The 17,752-nt window shown below is 45.5% G+C and overlaps 1 protein-coding gene across 1 annotated transcript in view; it reads left to right on the top strand.

Annotated features, from left to right (window-relative positions):
- The window catches only part of BGN (biglycan), a 48,420-nt gene extending 31,582 nt beyond the window's left edge, over positions 1 to 16,838 (top strand). The window contains exons 3-8 of the mRNA XM_079958790.1: positions 1,939 to 2,051; positions 3,119 to 3,332; positions 4,656 to 4,766; positions 5,178 to 5,271; positions 10,952 to 11,090; positions 12,658 to 16,838. Of these exons, the coding sequence (XP_079814916.1) occupies positions 1,939 to 2,051; positions 3,119 to 3,332; positions 4,656 to 4,766; positions 5,178 to 5,271; positions 10,952 to 11,090; positions 12,658 to 12,855 (869 nt within the window). The 3' untranslated portion in view covers positions 12,856 to 16,838. The remainder of the gene's footprint in view (positions 1 to 1,938; positions 2,052 to 3,118; positions 3,333 to 4,655; positions 4,767 to 5,177; positions 5,272 to 10,951; positions 11,091 to 12,657) is intronic.
- Positions 16,839 to 17,752: the final 914 nt, after the last annotated feature.

The following is a 17,752-nucleotide window of genomic DNA, read 5'->3' as shown; positions in this document are numbered from 1 at the left end:
TGGTGCTCTATCACCCTCTGTTGGTGGTTATGCAAAATAGCAATTAGGAGGCCAACTAAGAGTAAAATGCAAGGTCTTATATAAAAAAGACATATAAAATAAAGGTAACTGATCAACAATTGTAAAAGAAAGAAAGAAAAGAAAAAAGGAACTGAGTATTCGCTGACATTGTTTGGAAGCTGTGCATTGATGGCCCCATTTATCAGGAGTGATTATGGTTAGGGACTTGAGGGTTCTTCTCAAACTTGTGTGTCAGAATATGACACTATTATATGCTTGAGAGAGACCTACCCTTGGTTTTGGTCCAAATTATTTCTAGCAACCCATATTGGTGCAAACCTGGAGAGCACCAAGAAGGGGTGTGTGCGTTTTAACAGGAAGGAGGTAAAGGTAAAGGTAAAAGGAAAAGGACCCCTGGACGGTTAAGTCCAGTCAAAGGCGACTCTGGGGTTGCAGCACTCATCTCGCTTCAGGCCGAGGGAGCGTGCGTTTGCCTGCAGACAGCTTTCCGGGTCATGCGGCCAGCATGACTAAACCGCTTCTGGTGCAACAGAACACCGTGACGGAAGCCAGAGTGCATGGAAATGCCATTTACCTTCCCGCTGCAGCCATATCTATTTATCTACTTGCACTGGCGTGCTTTTGAACTGCTAGGTTGGCAGAAGTGACAGGAAGAAGGATACAAGTTAGAGCAGCATTCCCAATCCATGCCTAACAAACTCATGTTTAACCCAGAAGTGGTTCTAGGTATTGTTTGGTTTCCAGGCAGGACATGATGGGTGGGCACAGCATCCTCACCCTGCACAGCCTTCTGGAACCCCACATATCTCAAAGGACTAGTGGCTCTGATAGCTCAACAGATTCTGGGCATGATTCTGCAGGCCTGGAGATCACCCCACACTCTCAAATCTGCCACTGAATCAAAATATGAGGCAGTTTCTCCCGCCTTCTATACACATACAATGGGTCTTTTGTCAACCTCCCATCCCACACTCCATAGATGTTGTACAGACCTGCACAGGTGTTTTGCATGGCAGGTGAAAGAGAGGAAGACCAAATGCCCAGGAGAAACTGGCTCCCTCGTCTCCCAGTTCAGCAGTGCTTTTAAAAGCATGCCTTCTGAGTAGGAAGAGCTGGCAGCCAGGGGACATTGCATTTTTACTTCAAGGGAGGGCCTGGCTAGATGAGAGGCAGCACGTGCGTCCAGACTAGTCGGTTCCCCTCCTGCAGTGGCAACACATCTTAGAATCCTGTTTGCTGCAAAGATGGCATTGCTCTTGCTTTTTGCAGGCCCTTAAATTGGTCATTATGGGATGCGGGTGGCGTTGTGGTCTAAACCACTGAGCCTTGGGCTTGCCGATCAAAAGGTCAGAGGTTTGAATCCCTGCGACGGGGTGAGCTCCCATTGCTTGGTCCCAGCTTCTGCCAACCTAGCAGTTTGAAAGCACACAAAAAAAGTGCAAGTAGATAAATAGGTAACACTCCGTCGGGAGGTAAATGGCATTTCTGTGTGCTGCTCTGGTGTCGGTGTTCCGTTGCGCCAGAAGCGGCTTAGTCATGCTGGCCACATGACCCAGAGAAACTGTCTGCAGAGCGGACAAACACTGGCTCCCTCAGCCTGTAAAGCGAGATGAGCGCTGCAACCCCAGAGTCGTCTGCGACTGGACTTAACTGTCAGCGGTCCCTTCACCTTTATCTTTAAATTGGTCATTAATTTATCTCTGCAGTGCAAGAGTTTCACCCCCAGAATCCTCTGCAACAGTGCAAAGAATTCTGGGACATGCCTGTTTGATTTGCACCATTCTATATCCCTTTGGGCAGTAAATTATCTTGGGCTAGTCCTGGCTCTGTCCTTCTGGGCTGCTTAGCAACTGCCACAATGATTTAACCTGCCCTATTAACTTTTCCTAACCATCCTTCTTCACCTGCTTCATCCAGGTCTCAAGGAAGTGCCAAAGGAGATCTCGCGAGATACAAAATTGCTGGATCTGCAGAACAACCACATTACTGAACTACGCAAAGATGACTTTAAGGGGCTGCATCACTTGTATGTAAGTATGGCAAAAGCTTCCTCTCCTCAACCTATTACCTCTGTCTTTATTGTGAAGGAGGCTTGTGCAAAGGCTTTGAGCCCCGTCTGTCTGCTCTGCCTGTGGAGAGATCACCACAACTCTCACTGCACTCCCTTAAAGCACATTTTTCAAAAGACAGCATTGATCTCCATCTCCTCCTCCTCACCTTATCTGTGCACTACCTTCTGCTGGTAGAATTAGGGTGTGCACCTGCATTTTTTCACCCTTGTCAACACAGGGCTTAGCCACACTTATCTTTCCTCCACTCTTTCCAAGCATGGCTTGCGCTTTAAAGCCCCATGTCCAAACACCCTTTTTTTTGCTTTTCCTCCAGAGCTTTCCTCACAAAAACCTGCTCTTTAAAGCTGAATCAGAGCTAACAGCAATTCCAGTTTTAAATTCAGCTTTAAAGAAGTAGGTTTTTGCAAGGAAAGCTCTGGAGGAAATAAAAGGGCACTTGGACACGAAGCTTTAAAGTGTGGATCTGTGCCTGGGAAAAGCGGAGGAAAGGTAAGTGTGAATAAGCGCTGATGGGGAAATGCACTAGAAAGTGTGGGGCAACACTTGCTTCAATGCAACATAATCTAACTTCCCCACAAATAAATCAGGATGAATGCTCAACAAACAGGTCAGTGCCTCGTCAATCCTCCTGCATTTATCCCTCATTGTGAGAATCGAAGTCAGGATCTCCCCACATAAGCACCCACTCTTAAGGATATAAATAGCTGCCTTGCACTGAGCAAGTCCCCTTGGTCAGTAGTACTGTTTATTTTGACTGGTAGCCATTCTCCAAGGTCTCAGGCAAGGACCATTTCCCAAGATTCTTGAAGGTGAAATCCAAGGGATTGAGACTGGAACCTCTGATATGCAAGCCTGGGTTTCCCTTCCCTTTCTGGATTGAAATGGTGGAAGGTTTCTTCCTTTCTCACTGCCCCATTCCTGGCCACTGTACTGGCAAAGTTACCTGGAGGATGGATTCCATTCCCTGTTCTATCCCCCCCCCCCACGTACCTTGTCCCTCATGCAGTTTCTTTCTGTGGATGCAGGCCTTGGTCCTGGTGAACAATAAGATCTCCAAGATCCACCCAAAGGCCTTTAGCCCGCTGCACAAGCTGCAGAAACTCTACATCTCCAAGAACAACCTGGTGGAGATCCCTCCTAACCTGCCCAGCTCCTTGGTTGAACTCCGCATCCATGATAACAAGATCAAGAAGGTCTCCAAGGATGTCTTCAATGGGCTCAACAACATGAATTGCATTGGTGAGACATGGGGGTGAGACATGGGTGCTCTACTGGACTGATGCCCACTGGGCCGTTCCTCCCTAGACATGCTTTGTGAGCTGTCCCATTCCATGAGTTTTCTGAGGAACTTAGGAAACTGGTCAGAATAAGCACTGGTTACTGCTAGGGATGGAAGGACCTGACTCCATCAGGCTCTTGTTCTTTCCCCAATCTTAAATTCAACCCTCCATGTTTCTGCAGCAATTTGCAGTTTCATTTTATTTTATCCTCATCAAAATTTGCCAGCATTTTAGTGCAAATTTCTCTTGATAAACAGATTTTGTATGCAGTTTTTACTAATGTACACATTTTTGCAAGCCATTTCTGCTAGCAGAATGCATTTTTATCTTATTTTCATCAGTATATTCATTTTTACACTCACTTTCCCCTGATATGTGCATTTTTGTAAACACTGGTTGGTTGGTTGGTTGGTTGGTTGGTTGGTTGGTTGGTTAGAGAACTACTGTACATTGCAAAATTCAGATAAGGGCAAATTTTGAAGGTTGGCTGGGTTTAGGTTCTCATACTGTTTTGGAAAGTGGATTGGATAGATGTGCCTTTAAATGTGATCTGAAATGGATTTCTCCCCCACCCCTGGTTACAGCTTATGGTTTGTATAGAGGAGTGAGGCATATGGCGAGACCAGGTTTAGACTCTATCTTAAATCAAGTGGATTGGATAGATGTGCCTTTAAATGTGATCTGAAATGGATTTCTCCCCCACCCCTAGTTACAGCCCCTAGTTACAGCTTATGGTTTGTATAGAGGAGTGAGGCATATGGCGAGACCAGGTTTAGACTCTATCTTAAATCAAGCCATGGCTTAGCCCAAGCAGCGTAGCACCAGCAGGTCGGGGGGGGGTGGGGGAGCCCCATGGCCATGATCTTCCCTCTGAGAGTCTTCACATTCACTAGTTCTCACTAAGCCACAGTTTTGGCTTTTGCATTACCTGCAAACCAGGTTGATATCAGTTTATTTTCTATAGATGCATTTGTGTTCAAAGCAGTTTATAGAAAATAATGTGTTTGCATTCGATAGTACAGTAACCATATTAAATAAAAATTATATTATAACTAAAATGCAAGACTAAGAATCCAAGAATTCCTTTTAAATATATCAGAGAAAATTATGTGAGAATAAAGCTTATCAACAGGTTGCTTAACAACACTCCTTTGCATCTGGCCACCCTAGAGAGAGAAATGGACATAAAACAATTAAAAAGATGCCAAATGTTGGCATTAAATGTGGGTCTGATAAGAATGGGATGTTTTTGTTCTAGCTGACATGTTTTCTCTCCTCACAGAGATGGGAGGGAACCCCCTGGAGAACAGCGGTTTTGAACCTGGTGCCTTTGATGGTCTGAAGCTGAACTACTTGAGGATCTCAGAAGCAAAGCTCACGGGGGTACCTAAAGGTAATGTGCATGACTTCTTTCTCATAGCTCATAGCAATGCCTAGCCACAGCTTTACTTGGCTATTATTAATGTAATTTTCTGGTAGCCAATTGCTCTGTAAGACCAATGCATGCTCCTGGCTTTAGGACATGATTTCATAAAAAACATTGATTTGTGTTGCGGGCAGTGCTTTTTTACTAAAAAAATGTTTAGGGGTACTCTCATTTTCCTGCTCTCATTGAAATACTGCCCCTCTATGAGAGGGCAGTACTTAGATTCACAAAATGTTTAGGGGTATGCAGACCCCGTGTCCCCCCAGAAAAAAGCACTGGTTCCGGGGATGGGCAAGTGGTACAGAAATGTAATCCTATCAATCTTTCCATACAATACATAGATGTATAAAAATAATCTCTCTCCGCCTCCACAACCAGATCTTCCTGAAACCCTAAATGAGCTACATCTGGACCACAACAAGATCCAGGCAATTGAATTAGAGGATCTGATCCGGTATTCCAAAGTCTACAGGTAGTGTGAGCTGGGCTCCTCCAGATGGCTTGCTTATTATTATTTATTTTATCATTTATTAAATTTATATACCACCCTTCATCCAAGAATCACAGGACAGTTTACAGCACAGTAGGTCCGCAACTTATGCAAGAGTTGCCTTCCGGGAATCATGCCTAAAGCCAAAACCACGTATAGTCAAAACAGATTGGGTTCAGTGGTGGCTGGAATTGCCAAAGTAATTTTTCTTGGAACTCCACCCCAATTTTATTTTTATTTTTTATTTTCTTCCATGCATGTAAATGCACACAAGTTAAATGTGTGTAACTTGCAGGCTTATTGTAGACAGTTTATTCAGCATCCAACCAGTTTATTCAGCATTCACTCTGTACCACTGAGGTCACCTGAACCTCAAACAATAGCAATGGATCCAGGAGGATCCCCAAGCGATGTATCCACTGCTTCAGAGAGAATGCAACCCCATCAAAAGCAGGCAGCCTCCCACCCCCTCTATACAAGATTGGATCCAAAAGCTGACAGAATATGCTGAATTAGATGGTCTTTCAGAAAAGATAAAGAATAAATCAAAACAGGAATTTGTTTCAAAATGGGAGGTTTTCAAAGAATATCTGAAAAATAAATATAGTAGTTTAAATTCTGTTGCAGCATTCAAGGAACTTCAGTAATAGTTGCAAGGTAGATATGAGAAATTAGATTTATTAAGAATAAGTTTAATTATGATAAAAGTGTGTATTGGCAATAAGTAATATGAAATTGAAATATGGAATAGACGGGAGGTTGGGTCTTTAGTGTTAAGACCAATATATGTTTTATTGTTTGCTAAGAAAATTATGTGTCTATGGTTATTCTTGTGTGTAATTTGGTATTTTTTTTTTTCTTGTTGTATCAATAAAAATCTTTAAAAAAAAAGAAAAAACAAAAGCAGGCAGCCTCCCATCCATCTGGTCTAGGGAACCACCCACTAACAGGGCCTCAGCCTCTTCTGGATCGAGCTTCAGTTTGTTGGCTCTCATCCAGTCCATTGCCAAGCCAAGACCTCTAAGATGCCTGCAGGACACATGGGGTCCTCACAAGCGTTCCCTGCAACCTGTCGCAGGTTAACAATTCACACTCTGCCCCCACCCTGGCAATTTTCTGTCCTCAGTTAGCTAAACGGCTGCATGGAGGCTTACATGGAGTCTGTTTTACATGGGAAGTAAGGGACATGAGTACATCTGTACCTGTGCACCTTCCTCCCTGCCACAACTGCATTCTCCTCAATCTGCTAAACAGCTATTTGGAGGTTGGAAAGAAACACAATGGCCAGCACCAACCAGCAATCGCATCCCGCCACTCAGCTGTCTCCTCACAGCCTTCCCAGTCCTGCCCAGATGATTTGCTCTGGGAATAGCAGAGGTGTGTGCTGACCAGGTTGCTCCTCCGCAGTCCCAACACACAACTCCCCTTCCCCAGCTGACTGGCACTAGGAACAGGTGAGGAGGGCACAGACATGCTTGCTGCCCAGTTGTTCCCAGCACCAACCAGCTGGGGAGGCACAATGGGTTCCCAGTGCACCAGAAGAGCGAGTGGGACCTGGAAGGCTGTGTGAGTTTGCAGGTGTGACAGAGAGCGGGTGGAAGATGCACAGACAAAAACATACTGTGTGTATGTTTTTGTCTGTGCATGGGAGAGGGAAAGGAGGTACTTGTGTGTGTTTGTGCACACACACGTGTGTATCCCTCAAATTGTTGCCACGCGCAGCCCTTGGGGCCAAAAAGATTGCCCACCCCATTCTATTATTATTATTATTATTATTATTATTATTATTATTATCAATAATAATAATAATAATAATAATAATAATAATATACTTATTATTTATATCCCACCCATCTGGCTGGGCTTCCCCAGCCACTCTGGGCAGCTTCCAACAAAATATTAAAATACAGTAATGCATCAAACATTAAAAGCTTCCCTAAACAGGGCTGCCTTCAGATGTCTTCTAAAAGTCTGGTGGTTGTTCTTTTCTTTGACATCTGGTGAGAGGGCGTTCCACAAGGCGGGTGCCACCACTGAGAAGGCCCTCTGCCTGGTTCCCTGTAACTTGGCTTCTCACCGTGGGGGAACCTCCAGAAGGCCCTCAGAGCTGGACCTCAGTGTCCGGGTGGAATGAAGGGGGTGGAGAAACTCATTCAGGTATAGTGGACCGATAAACATTCCTAAAATTGTTATGATGGGTCCAACGGTCATGAAGTCAGTTTCTGCACATGCTATAGAGGGAAGTGTGGGGCAGATGGGGCTCATCCACCTGAGAAGGTCGCCCATATAGGAGAAGGAAAACTCTGGTCCTGAACCTCTTCTGCCTTCTTTGGGAGAAGAAACGGCTAAGGAGTAAACCCTACACAAATCTGGAGTGGAATTCCTAAGATGGTTGGATGGTGCCTTGTACACCTCCTTCTGGCAACTCCTGCAGCCAACCTGGGGCCAAACATATCACTCTGCTTTCCTTTGGGCCAAGAGTGTGGCCTTGTCATCTGGGTAGCCCAGGACCTCCATACACACTGCCCAGGCTTGTCCCCCAGGGAAGTCACTTTGGTGCTGCTAATCCAGCAGTTTGGCTTTACCCCTGGAGGTGCACTCCATTGCCTCTCAAGACGGATAGATGCCAACAACAATATATTGTCTTGGAGCTAAGTTTGCACTGTGAGAGGCAGCAGGCATGGATAAAGATCTGTGGCATCTATATGCAGCACAAACACAGGGAAATATTCATAGTGAAGTTTAACATTTACAAAATGTATTTTGCCCCTTGCCATTCATACTAGAGGGAGCTAATTGTTCATATAATGTACTCAGCAAGGGAAGGTGGGCCTAAGGTTGGGAGGGCAGCAGCCCAGAAGGCCAAAGGCAAGGAGGCTTCTTCTAGAGGTGGACAATTGGAAGCAGCTGTTACCTGCTGTCCTGCTTTAAGTCGGAGGTGAAATAGCAACTCTGCTTCTAGACTTCTAGCACAGCATAGCCTCCTTTCCTTAGCCCCAAGTGTTGGATGGGGGCAAGTGTAAATGGGGGGGGGGGGCTTGTTGTTAAATATTCCCTCCCCCTTCACTGCACTCCCAGTCCAGAGTGCTCCCTTCCCCGCTGAATTTTGGGGAGAGGGTGGTGAAAATAAAGGCAACTCTATTCGGAAAGCTGATAGAATGATCCCTAGAGAGAATAAACAGACTCTAGAGAAATAAAGTTAGAGCAACCTAGGAAATGGAGTCACCAGCTTTTTTGAGCCCCCAGGCACATTTGCAAACTGGCAAAATCACATGCACCCACCAGAGCCCTAGCTAAGGGGGGCTAGACAGTTGTTTTTTTTTTGCCCCGGGTGAAGCCTCCAGAGGGGCAGTCCAGCCTGTGTGTGTGTTAGTGCATGTACACAAATGTGCATGGAGGTATGTGCCAAACTGGGTATTTGAGCCGGGTGTGGGCACCTGTGTCCCTGCAAGCACCATGTTTATGACTCCCTGGCTACAACAACATGCACAGACCATTAAGAGCCAGAATAGCTGCATAATATAAGCCATCTGCACCTGCGGAAATTTCACAACTATTGTGTTAAGTTTCCAAAGCTTTCTTTGTAAAAAATGTGGTGGGTGGGTGGCAGGGAATGCAGGGAGGACAGAAATCAGCGAGGGAAAACATCTGAGGCAAATATTTTGTTCATGACATCATGCAGATAGATGACTTTCCCAACTCATTTAGCTTTCAGATATCTAATATTTCCTCCAAAAGATAGAATAGGAACAAAATGGGAGCCCTATTAATGAATTCAAAAACAGAGTAGGAGGTCTTCAACAGGGGAGGGGGAGCAGAAAATTTCGGGATGGAGTGAGCACACCTCACAGGCAAGTAGACAGGGTTCGCCTCTTTCCCAGTGTAAACCCTTGCCCGTTTTAAAAAATATATATAAACAGGGCAGGTACAGTTCTTTATAAGGAATAGACACAAGAAAATAGAGGCAGCTGGAGCTTTTTGTAAAGCAGGTTTGAAGCTGGTATGAGTTTGTAGCATTGACTTGCACTCACAACCATCAACTCCTAAATAGTCCTCCCTTTCAAGTCTCAGCCAGTAGAGGGAGAAAGAGCCATACTTATTAGTCCTGATTCTTGGGCCACTTTTCAGTGTGATGCTCCTCATACATACACCTTCCTTCTTTTGGTTGGTTGGTTGCTTATTAAGCACATTTCTATCCTGCTTTTCTACTACCATTCTGAAAGCGGCTCTCACACAACAGATGCTCCATGAACCACACTGTTTACCCCAAAGCCACCAGACCCTCTAGATGAGGCACTTGCACCTGATGCTGTTTCCCATAGGACACTCTCTGTCAGAGGACTCTGTGGAGGAAGAGGGCGCAGGCCAGAGCAGGAAGAGAGCCTGTTCTCGCCCTGGCCTAGTTATAGCCACTTTCCTCCTGATCACCACACCTGGAGACCTGCTGCCACAGCAGGTGTAGGAACAGGGTAGTTGGCAGGAGGGATCAGGCAGGAGGATCTGCAGAGGTCCCACGACAGCTTTATCTCCATCTTCCACGCTTAAAGGAATGCTGCCAGGGGCAAACTCTGTCTCTGACCGGAATGTTGAGCCTTGAATTTGCTGGCCTAAACCATAAATGCAAACAAACCAGGGTGAATGCTCAATAAACAAGATGGCTTGCTTTTGTCTGATCCCTCTCTACGTCATCCTCTCCTGTTTTATAGTTAAGTGGACACTGGCTGACTGCTGCATGTAGCTGTAGTGGTTTGTAATTGCAACTGTTTAAGCCCCCATTTTATATCAGCAACACATTTCTCTACACACCTGAAATGTGAAGCTTCCAGCAATCAGAGAAAGAACTGGAGGAAGGGCATTAAGGAAGCAGAAAAGAGGCAGAGTGACAGGCAGCCATATTCCAAATCCAGACTTGGCAATGGGGGCTTCCCAACCCCAGGCCCCTACTGGCCAAAGGGAAGATACTGTTCAGTTGATTAGGCAAGGAAAGAAGGCCTGGCTAAGCTTGAGGTTTCATGCTGCCTCTCTGCCAACCACAGGGACCCAATGTTGCACAGCCATACGCTTTGGGGCTTGAATGAGACTCTGCTGGGTCCCACCTTCTGAGTCACAGATGCACAGGGCTTTGGGCTAGAGCAGCCAGTTATGCATCACCCAAAAAGGAGGGCAGAAAGGATATCAATTTGCCTACAATGTGCATATGGTAATTTATAGGTATAGATGCAAAACTAGAAATAATTATTAAACAGAAAAACAGTACATCTCACCGTATTGGGAATGACAAGAGGTGTATTGTACGCCTACTTGGTCTGCTGACCAGGTGCTGCTAACTGTTGATAGAAACCCCTAGCCCCCCCCCTTTTATGGTTCCTTATTTTTTTAAACAGACTGAGGTCAGCCCTCGAAACAGAGGATCCTTTCAAATAAAGGACTGTCCTCTGGCAACCCTACAGAACAGAGGACCACCCTGTGTAAAGGAGGGCAGCTAGCCATCCTAATTTTGGCTGTAGCCCTGAACACCCTCCTGTCTCCCCCATTACTCTTCAAGAGTCCAGCCCTTTTCCAAGAGACAGATTTTGATTCACTTGACCTTGGTGATATTTGGAAGCCGCTGTTGTTTTCCCTTTGTTTTCTTTGTCACCTCCCCTTCCTTTCTTCCCACTAGGCTGGGCCTGGGACACAACAACATCCGCATGATTGAGAACGGCAGTCTGGCTTTCCTGCCCAGCCTACGTGAGCTGCACTTGGATAACAACAAGCTGTCACGAGTTCCTCCAGGACTGCCTGGCCTCAAGTTTCTGCAGGTACCAGAGGGGTTGGGGGTGGTTTGTGGCAGAGGTGAGCAAATGCAGGACCAGTTTCAGGAGTAGGCAAGTTTGGGCAGCTGGTAGGACCCTACATTCCTGAAGGTATCCAGCAACTGAGAACCAGGACCATCAGTGTTGCAGATAGGTCATCTTGCAGCTTCCTCTTTAGGCTGGCATGTGTTTTGCTTGAGTTGTGAAACAAACAATTAACATTTTTCTTTTTTTAAAAAAATAATATTTATTAAAGTTTTGAAAGTTACAGAAAAAAAAGAAAAAGATTTAAACATAACAAAACCATACAATACAATACAATACAAAGACAAAAATACTACATATACATAACAAAAATAAAACAAAAACAATTTTTAAAAAAACAAAACACATCCAATACTTTCAATGTTATTAACTTTCTTTTACTTGTTTCACTGACCTCCTCACGCCTCCCTTTTTTTGCATTCCACTTTGATTAATTGTTTCAGCAAATCCTTTCCATCTTCCTCAATTTTCTGTCCTATCATTTAACTTGACAAATTCTAACATTATTTTTTCCTTTAATCCATTTACAATCTATTGTACTTAATTCTTTATAACATTTCTGCTAAAGCCATGTAACTTCATTCCAACATCTTTCTAACATCAAACAATTAACATTTTTCTTCTCCCCAACCATCATTTCATGCTTTGCAACCGCCTCTACATTCCTGATATATTAACAGTAGGGGTGAACTAGATCTGGCCAGATCCTTTTCTTCCCAACTGCCTGTGGGTCAAGTTTGATCAGTGGGCGAGGCCACCCATCAGTTAAATCACTTGATCTCACAATGACTTCGGGAGAACTATTTCTGCCCGTGCAGACACAAAGTTGGCACAAAGTGTCTTGTACAGAGCTATGCAAGCCGCAGCACTGTGCATCAGCTGCGCATCAGGTAAGTGTTGGGACTTGCAAAGCACAAGGCTTTACAGGGACTGCAGACCAATCACCAATGCCTGCTCTGGGGCTCCCGTTGGCCCAACTGGATCTTTATCTGCCCCCCAATGGATGTTATATATGGTGTCAGGCAAGTGAGCGTGGCTTGGTCAAAACAGGCAAATGTGGAGGCCTGGTGGGTGTACATAGGCCTGAAGACAAGAGGTTTCCAAACAAATACAGTTTGCCAACCCTAATAATTATAATTTTTAAAAAACACCGTCTGAGCATGTGAAGTTTTGCATTTTAAAAACTCATTTAAATCACAGCACCGTCATTTCTAGGTAAATAAAATGGGGGTTTCTTTTACTGTCCTGAAGTTAAACACATCCACTTCTTTAAAAAGAAAAGAAAACCAATAGTAGAGATTCCCAAGATGCTAAAAAAATGTAGGCCAACAGCTCATTCAGCGACTTGTCTGCAGTCCTACGAAACCACAGCACACACCTGAGCTTACCTTGAGGAGCCTTGCAGGATCTGAGTTGTCCTATCAAAGGAGAGCTCTTTCCCAGGTCTCAGCTGCCTCACAAGCCGACAAAAGCAAGCTCAGTGGATCTTCCACCTCTGGGTAACCAAGTCTCACTTCTCCCTCCACAGGTTGTGTACCTTCACTCCAACAACATCACTCACATTGGTGTGAACGACTTCTGTCCCGTAGGCTTTGGGGTAAAGCGGGCTTCGTACCACGGCATCAGCCTCTTTGCCAACCCTGTGCCCTACTGGGAGGTCCAACCAGCTACTTTCCGCTGCGCTACGAATCGCTTGGCTATCCAGTTCGGAAACTACAAGAAATAAAGAAGTTAGAGGAGGGTGATGGGGAGGGAGGGTGGGATGAAGGGACAGAGAAAGCCAATGGGAAAACTGGGGGTAGGGGTGGGGGGTGAGCAAGGGAATGTGGAAAAGCAAAGGCCATTCTGGGGAGGAGGGAGCCAGTGGGGAGGACCCAGTTGGGGTAATTAAAGAGACCTGGCAGAATACCAGCCAATGCCCAAGGAAGAGAAAGGGATGGGAAGGGAAGGGAAGAGTTGACATGTGGAGGGAAAGAGGTACAGATCTTACAATTTCACCAGCTTCAGACCTTCAGCCCATACAATAACGCTGCATTTTCAGTGAATTTGTTGTGCTAGACAAACTTGGTTGTTCCTTTGAGAAGGATCACTACTGCTGCCCTGGGGTGGGGCAGGATGTGGGGATGCACAGGATTCTCCACCACCAGAAGTTGCCGTCGTTGGAGAAGGGCTGCGGCTTGGTTTTAGGGCCCATGCTCTGCATCCAGAAGATCCCAGGTTCAACCCCTGGCACTTCCATGTCGGTTTAGGCATGTCCCCTGTCTGAAATACTGGAGAGCCACTGCCAGTAGGTGCAGACAACACTGGCTAGATGCTTCAATAGTCTGGTTTGGTATATGGCAGTTTCCTGTGCTTCTTTCTATCAGACGCTCTTAAGGCAGATTCACAAACTACAGCTTTTTACGCTCAAGTCCATGAATCCATGGGGTCACATGTATTGGTAAACAAGGCAATGGCCACATCAGTGTATTCCCGACACACCATACATTGAGGTGAACCTTTCCCAATCCACTACAGCCATTCCTACATTACAGTGTGCATGTATCTCAACATGAAAGTGTAGGGCTGTATGTGCACAATAATGTAACATGGGAATGATGCCTGAATTTCATGCACAGATTTAGTCCTTTGCCGACTCCCAAAATGGCTGTGGGTGCTCTTGGCAAATATCTATGAGAGAATATCCCCCCCCCCCCCGCCCCCGTAAAGCAGTTGTACCATCCAGTTTCCAGAGGGGATGCCATTTTCCAGACTCCAACCTTTAGATCTGGGCAGCTGTGCACATTATAGGAAGTGCTGAAAACTGAGTGCCTATGTGAATTCTGCATATCTTTTACTGCATTTGCTCAAAATTCAAACCAGCCTCTGTGTATTAAAAAAGAAAGAAGAGGGAAACACTGCTGATGTTACAAATGTTTACCAGTTTTATACCAGCTTAGTCACGGTGGTTTCCTCTGACACAATCCTGGAAAGTGAAGTTTGGTGAGCAAAACTGAAAATTCTCTGCTCCCTCCACCTATACATTTCCCAGGGTATTCTGGGGAAAGGAAATGACCATAAAATCAGTTTCAGGCTGTAGTGTAGCCATTTTAAATCTGAGTGGCAGCCCCTAGCAATTTGGCTTCCAAATCAGAGTGATCTGAGACACCCATTATTCTGCTCCCATTGAGATCTTTACTGTAGAAAAATATCTACAATAGGTGTCTTCTGGGTGCACATGGCACCTGAAAATGGCGGGTGTACAAGAATTTTAAGATCAGAACAAACCTTTTGCGGCCTTCTTGGCCCTATGTGGACATTCAAAGGATAACACAAGTGTGAACGCAGCACTCCAACCCCGTGTGACCACAGAGCATCGTTTCAGCTCAAACCCACAGCTCCTCCTCCAGTCTAGCTCCTAACTGCCACATCTGGCCCCACGTTTGTGGTAGGGTTGGGCAGATGCTGGGAGCCAGAGGCTGAGCATCACCACTCCCATTTCCATTCCCTTTTGCAATGAGAAAGCCCAGCCAAGTGAGTGACAGCATGTCCTGCCTCCAACCTGGCCAGGCTCTGCATAGAGGGGGAGGCTGCCCTGGAGTCCCCTGTGGTGGGATAGGGCAGGAGCAGGGAACCTTTTCAGCCCAGGGGCTGCCTTCCCATTCTGGGGGCCACGTGCCAGTGCCAGTCGGGGCCAGAGGCAAAAACCGGCCAAGCAACGAATGTAGGCTAGACATGTCACATAAAAGGATGTCGCATAGAGGAGGGAGAAAGGTTGTTTTCTGCTGCTCCAGAGAAGCGGACACGGAGCAATGGTTCCAAACTACAAGAAAGAAGATTCCACCTAAACATTAGGAAGAACTTCCTGACAGTAAGAGCTGTTTGACAGTGGAATTTGCTGCCAAGGAGTGTGGTGGAGTCTCCTTCTTTGGAGGCCTTTAAGCAGAGGCTTGACAACCATATGTCAGGAGTGCTCTGATGGTGTTTCCTGCTTGGCAGGTCTCTTCCAACTCTATGATTCTATGTATGCTTTGCAGAGTATGCTTTGCGCAGAATGTTTCCTTTGCACAGTAGGCTAGACACCTCCTCCAACCACCATCCAGGCAAACAAGAGCCATTGCAGCCAGACCAAGACGCTGCGGCCTGGGGAGGGTCCCAGGGGTCTGGGGCAGGGGGAAGGGAGGTGCTCCCTCAGTTCCCAACCCCTCCTCTGCCTTGCCTTTGCTTACCTGGGTGCCTGAGGGGCTCTCAAAGGCCAACTTCCCTGAGCCATTCCAAAATGCAGAAGCTGGCAGTGCTGATCGCCTTGAAGACCCAAACCCCAAGGACAGTGTCCAGGCTCCCTGAGGCTCAGAGGGTGGTGCCAGGTAGACGTGAGGTGGGTGTAGCCTGATAAGGTGGAGGTGAGGTCTAGTAGTGCTTGCTGGGGCCACAGAGGACAACAGTGCTTGCCTGTGCAGCCCTGGTGCCTCAGGAGGGAAGCCTGAAGGACAAGAGGGAAGGGGGTGGGGGACAGCCCACCTCCCTCTCTGAATGCTGTCCCAGAAACCCAGAGAAGGAAGCTGGAGACCCTGACATTTCAAGTCAACTCTCAGACACCAAGCAACCCCAAACCAGATGCAGAGCACAGATTTCAGGCCCAAGCACTAATCGCTGCCGGATGTGGCCTAGGCACACCTGGAGAGGATGCTGAAGTTGGTTAGGGACGACTGGAGATACAAATAAAACAAATGAATTTCCCCATCCAAGTTCTGCAGGGGGTGGGAGGAAATCAATGTGGGAGAACACATGACACCCCCTGGAGAAAAGGGTGTGTGTGGCAACAAAGCTTGTCTGAAGCCGTTTGTATTTTAAAATATATATAGAAGGAATGTTCTTAGAAGAGTAAGGCTAGATTTTAAGGCAAGATCCAGCAGCTCCAGAATAGAAGGGAAAGGGTGTGTGCACGTGCATATATATATATATATATATATATATATGCCCCACCAATGAAGGAACTTATGTCACAGTTACCTTTTTTGCATGGCTTCTTATATCTGTTTTTGACCCAGCAAAAGTGATGCCTGTGTATACAAAGAATGACAGTTGATTGGGGCTACAGGAGAATAATTTCGGAGATGAAAACCCTAGTTTATGCTCACTTCCTTTAGTCCAGTATTGCATGGTGGAATTCTCTCTTTAATTAAAGGAACTCCAGTTTTGGTTCCACTTGCTCTCCCTGAGCACTGCAGTGCCTCTCCTATGCACAGCCACTTGGCAGCCATTTACACAGCACCTGGCAACCCTAGTGCCTTAAAATTAACTTCGCACCACCACAATGCCTTTGATTGCATTTCCTAAACTGTCAGTAGGTGGATCTGTTGCTTTGCTTAGCCATTTGGTTAAAGTGAGGAGGGGGACGAAACTTGGAAGGTTGGTAAGGTGGTTGCTATTACAGATAACTTGCATTCCCACAGTGACCTATGTGGAAAATAAAAACCGTTTTAATGGATAATGGTACCCATTTCCTTCAGAATCTTGAGGCTGGAACCTCTGGCCTTCTTGTGAATTTGACTTCTAAGCCTTTGGCTCTCTATCTGGATGTAGGGAATGTCTTTGTAAGACTGTCTTTGCTCTCTTTTTAAAAACATCTCTTTGGGTTGTTGTTTTTTAAACGCTCTCTTAAACCATGTGCAATATTAACTTCTGTAAAGGTGTCCAATAAAGTTAGTGATAATTGCTAACCTTTAATGGCTGTGGATCATTTTGTGGAGGTGAATAGAGTCTTTCCTATACTTGGAAACGTCTGTTCTGGACTGATTTGGGTACAGATCACCACCTTCTGAGGGAGTCCAATCCACTGTTAAACTGTCAGAAAGTTCTTATTGATGTTTAATGTAACACCTCCTATTATAGAAACCATTCAATATTTCTGTGATATCGTAATAGAAAACCTTTGACTTCACAATTATTGCTAAATGCAAATCTATTTTCTTCCATAAATGTACAAATTATTACTAAAATCTCAATCTCAAATATTTAAATATTTAAGTGTTTTCTTATAAAAATGTGTATATGTGTATGTGTATTCATTTCCTTATTAGAAGCAAATCTGTTACACCTGCTTCTTATATACATACAGGTCCCTCTTTACAAACTTTTTCTATGCAAAAATTCAGATATCCAAACAGAGAGCGTTATTTTTATTTCTTATTTGCTTTTTGCTGGTTGGTTGAGGAATGGAGGGAGGGATTGGAAATAATGAGCATTTTTTCCATAAGTTTTCTTGGGTTGGGAAGACTTTTCAGGCACAGGACAAAATGCCACAGTCAGAAATGCATTAGAAATTTCCCCATAGGAATTAATGGAAATTGTCAACTTGTTATGTGAACAATTGCCTAACAAATGATTTCCAGGCAGGGGTGCCAAGCTGAATAAAATATTGGAGGTGAGGGTGGCAGGTAAGCCCTGCCCTGCATAATCAATCATATGACACAGTGCGCGCGCACACACTATTTGAATGGCAATGCCTATCAACTTTGGGAGGACAGCCCCCTCAAATATTTTTTGGGGGGGCTGAAGACCCCTCAAGCCCCTAGGAGTTGGCTCCTATGCTTCCAGGGAGTGCACTGTGTTCAGTAAGTGGGACCAGCATGTGCGTGTGT

The sequence above is a fragment of the Podarcis cretensis genome (genome assembly GCF_951804945.1).
Source record: "Podarcis cretensis genome assembly, chromosome: 17".
In the NCBI taxonomy this organism is placed as follows: domain Eukaryota; kingdom Metazoa; phylum Chordata; class Lepidosauria; order Squamata; family Lacertidae; genus Podarcis; species Podarcis cretensis.
This window is presented reverse-complemented; position numbering and strand designations above follow the sequence as displayed.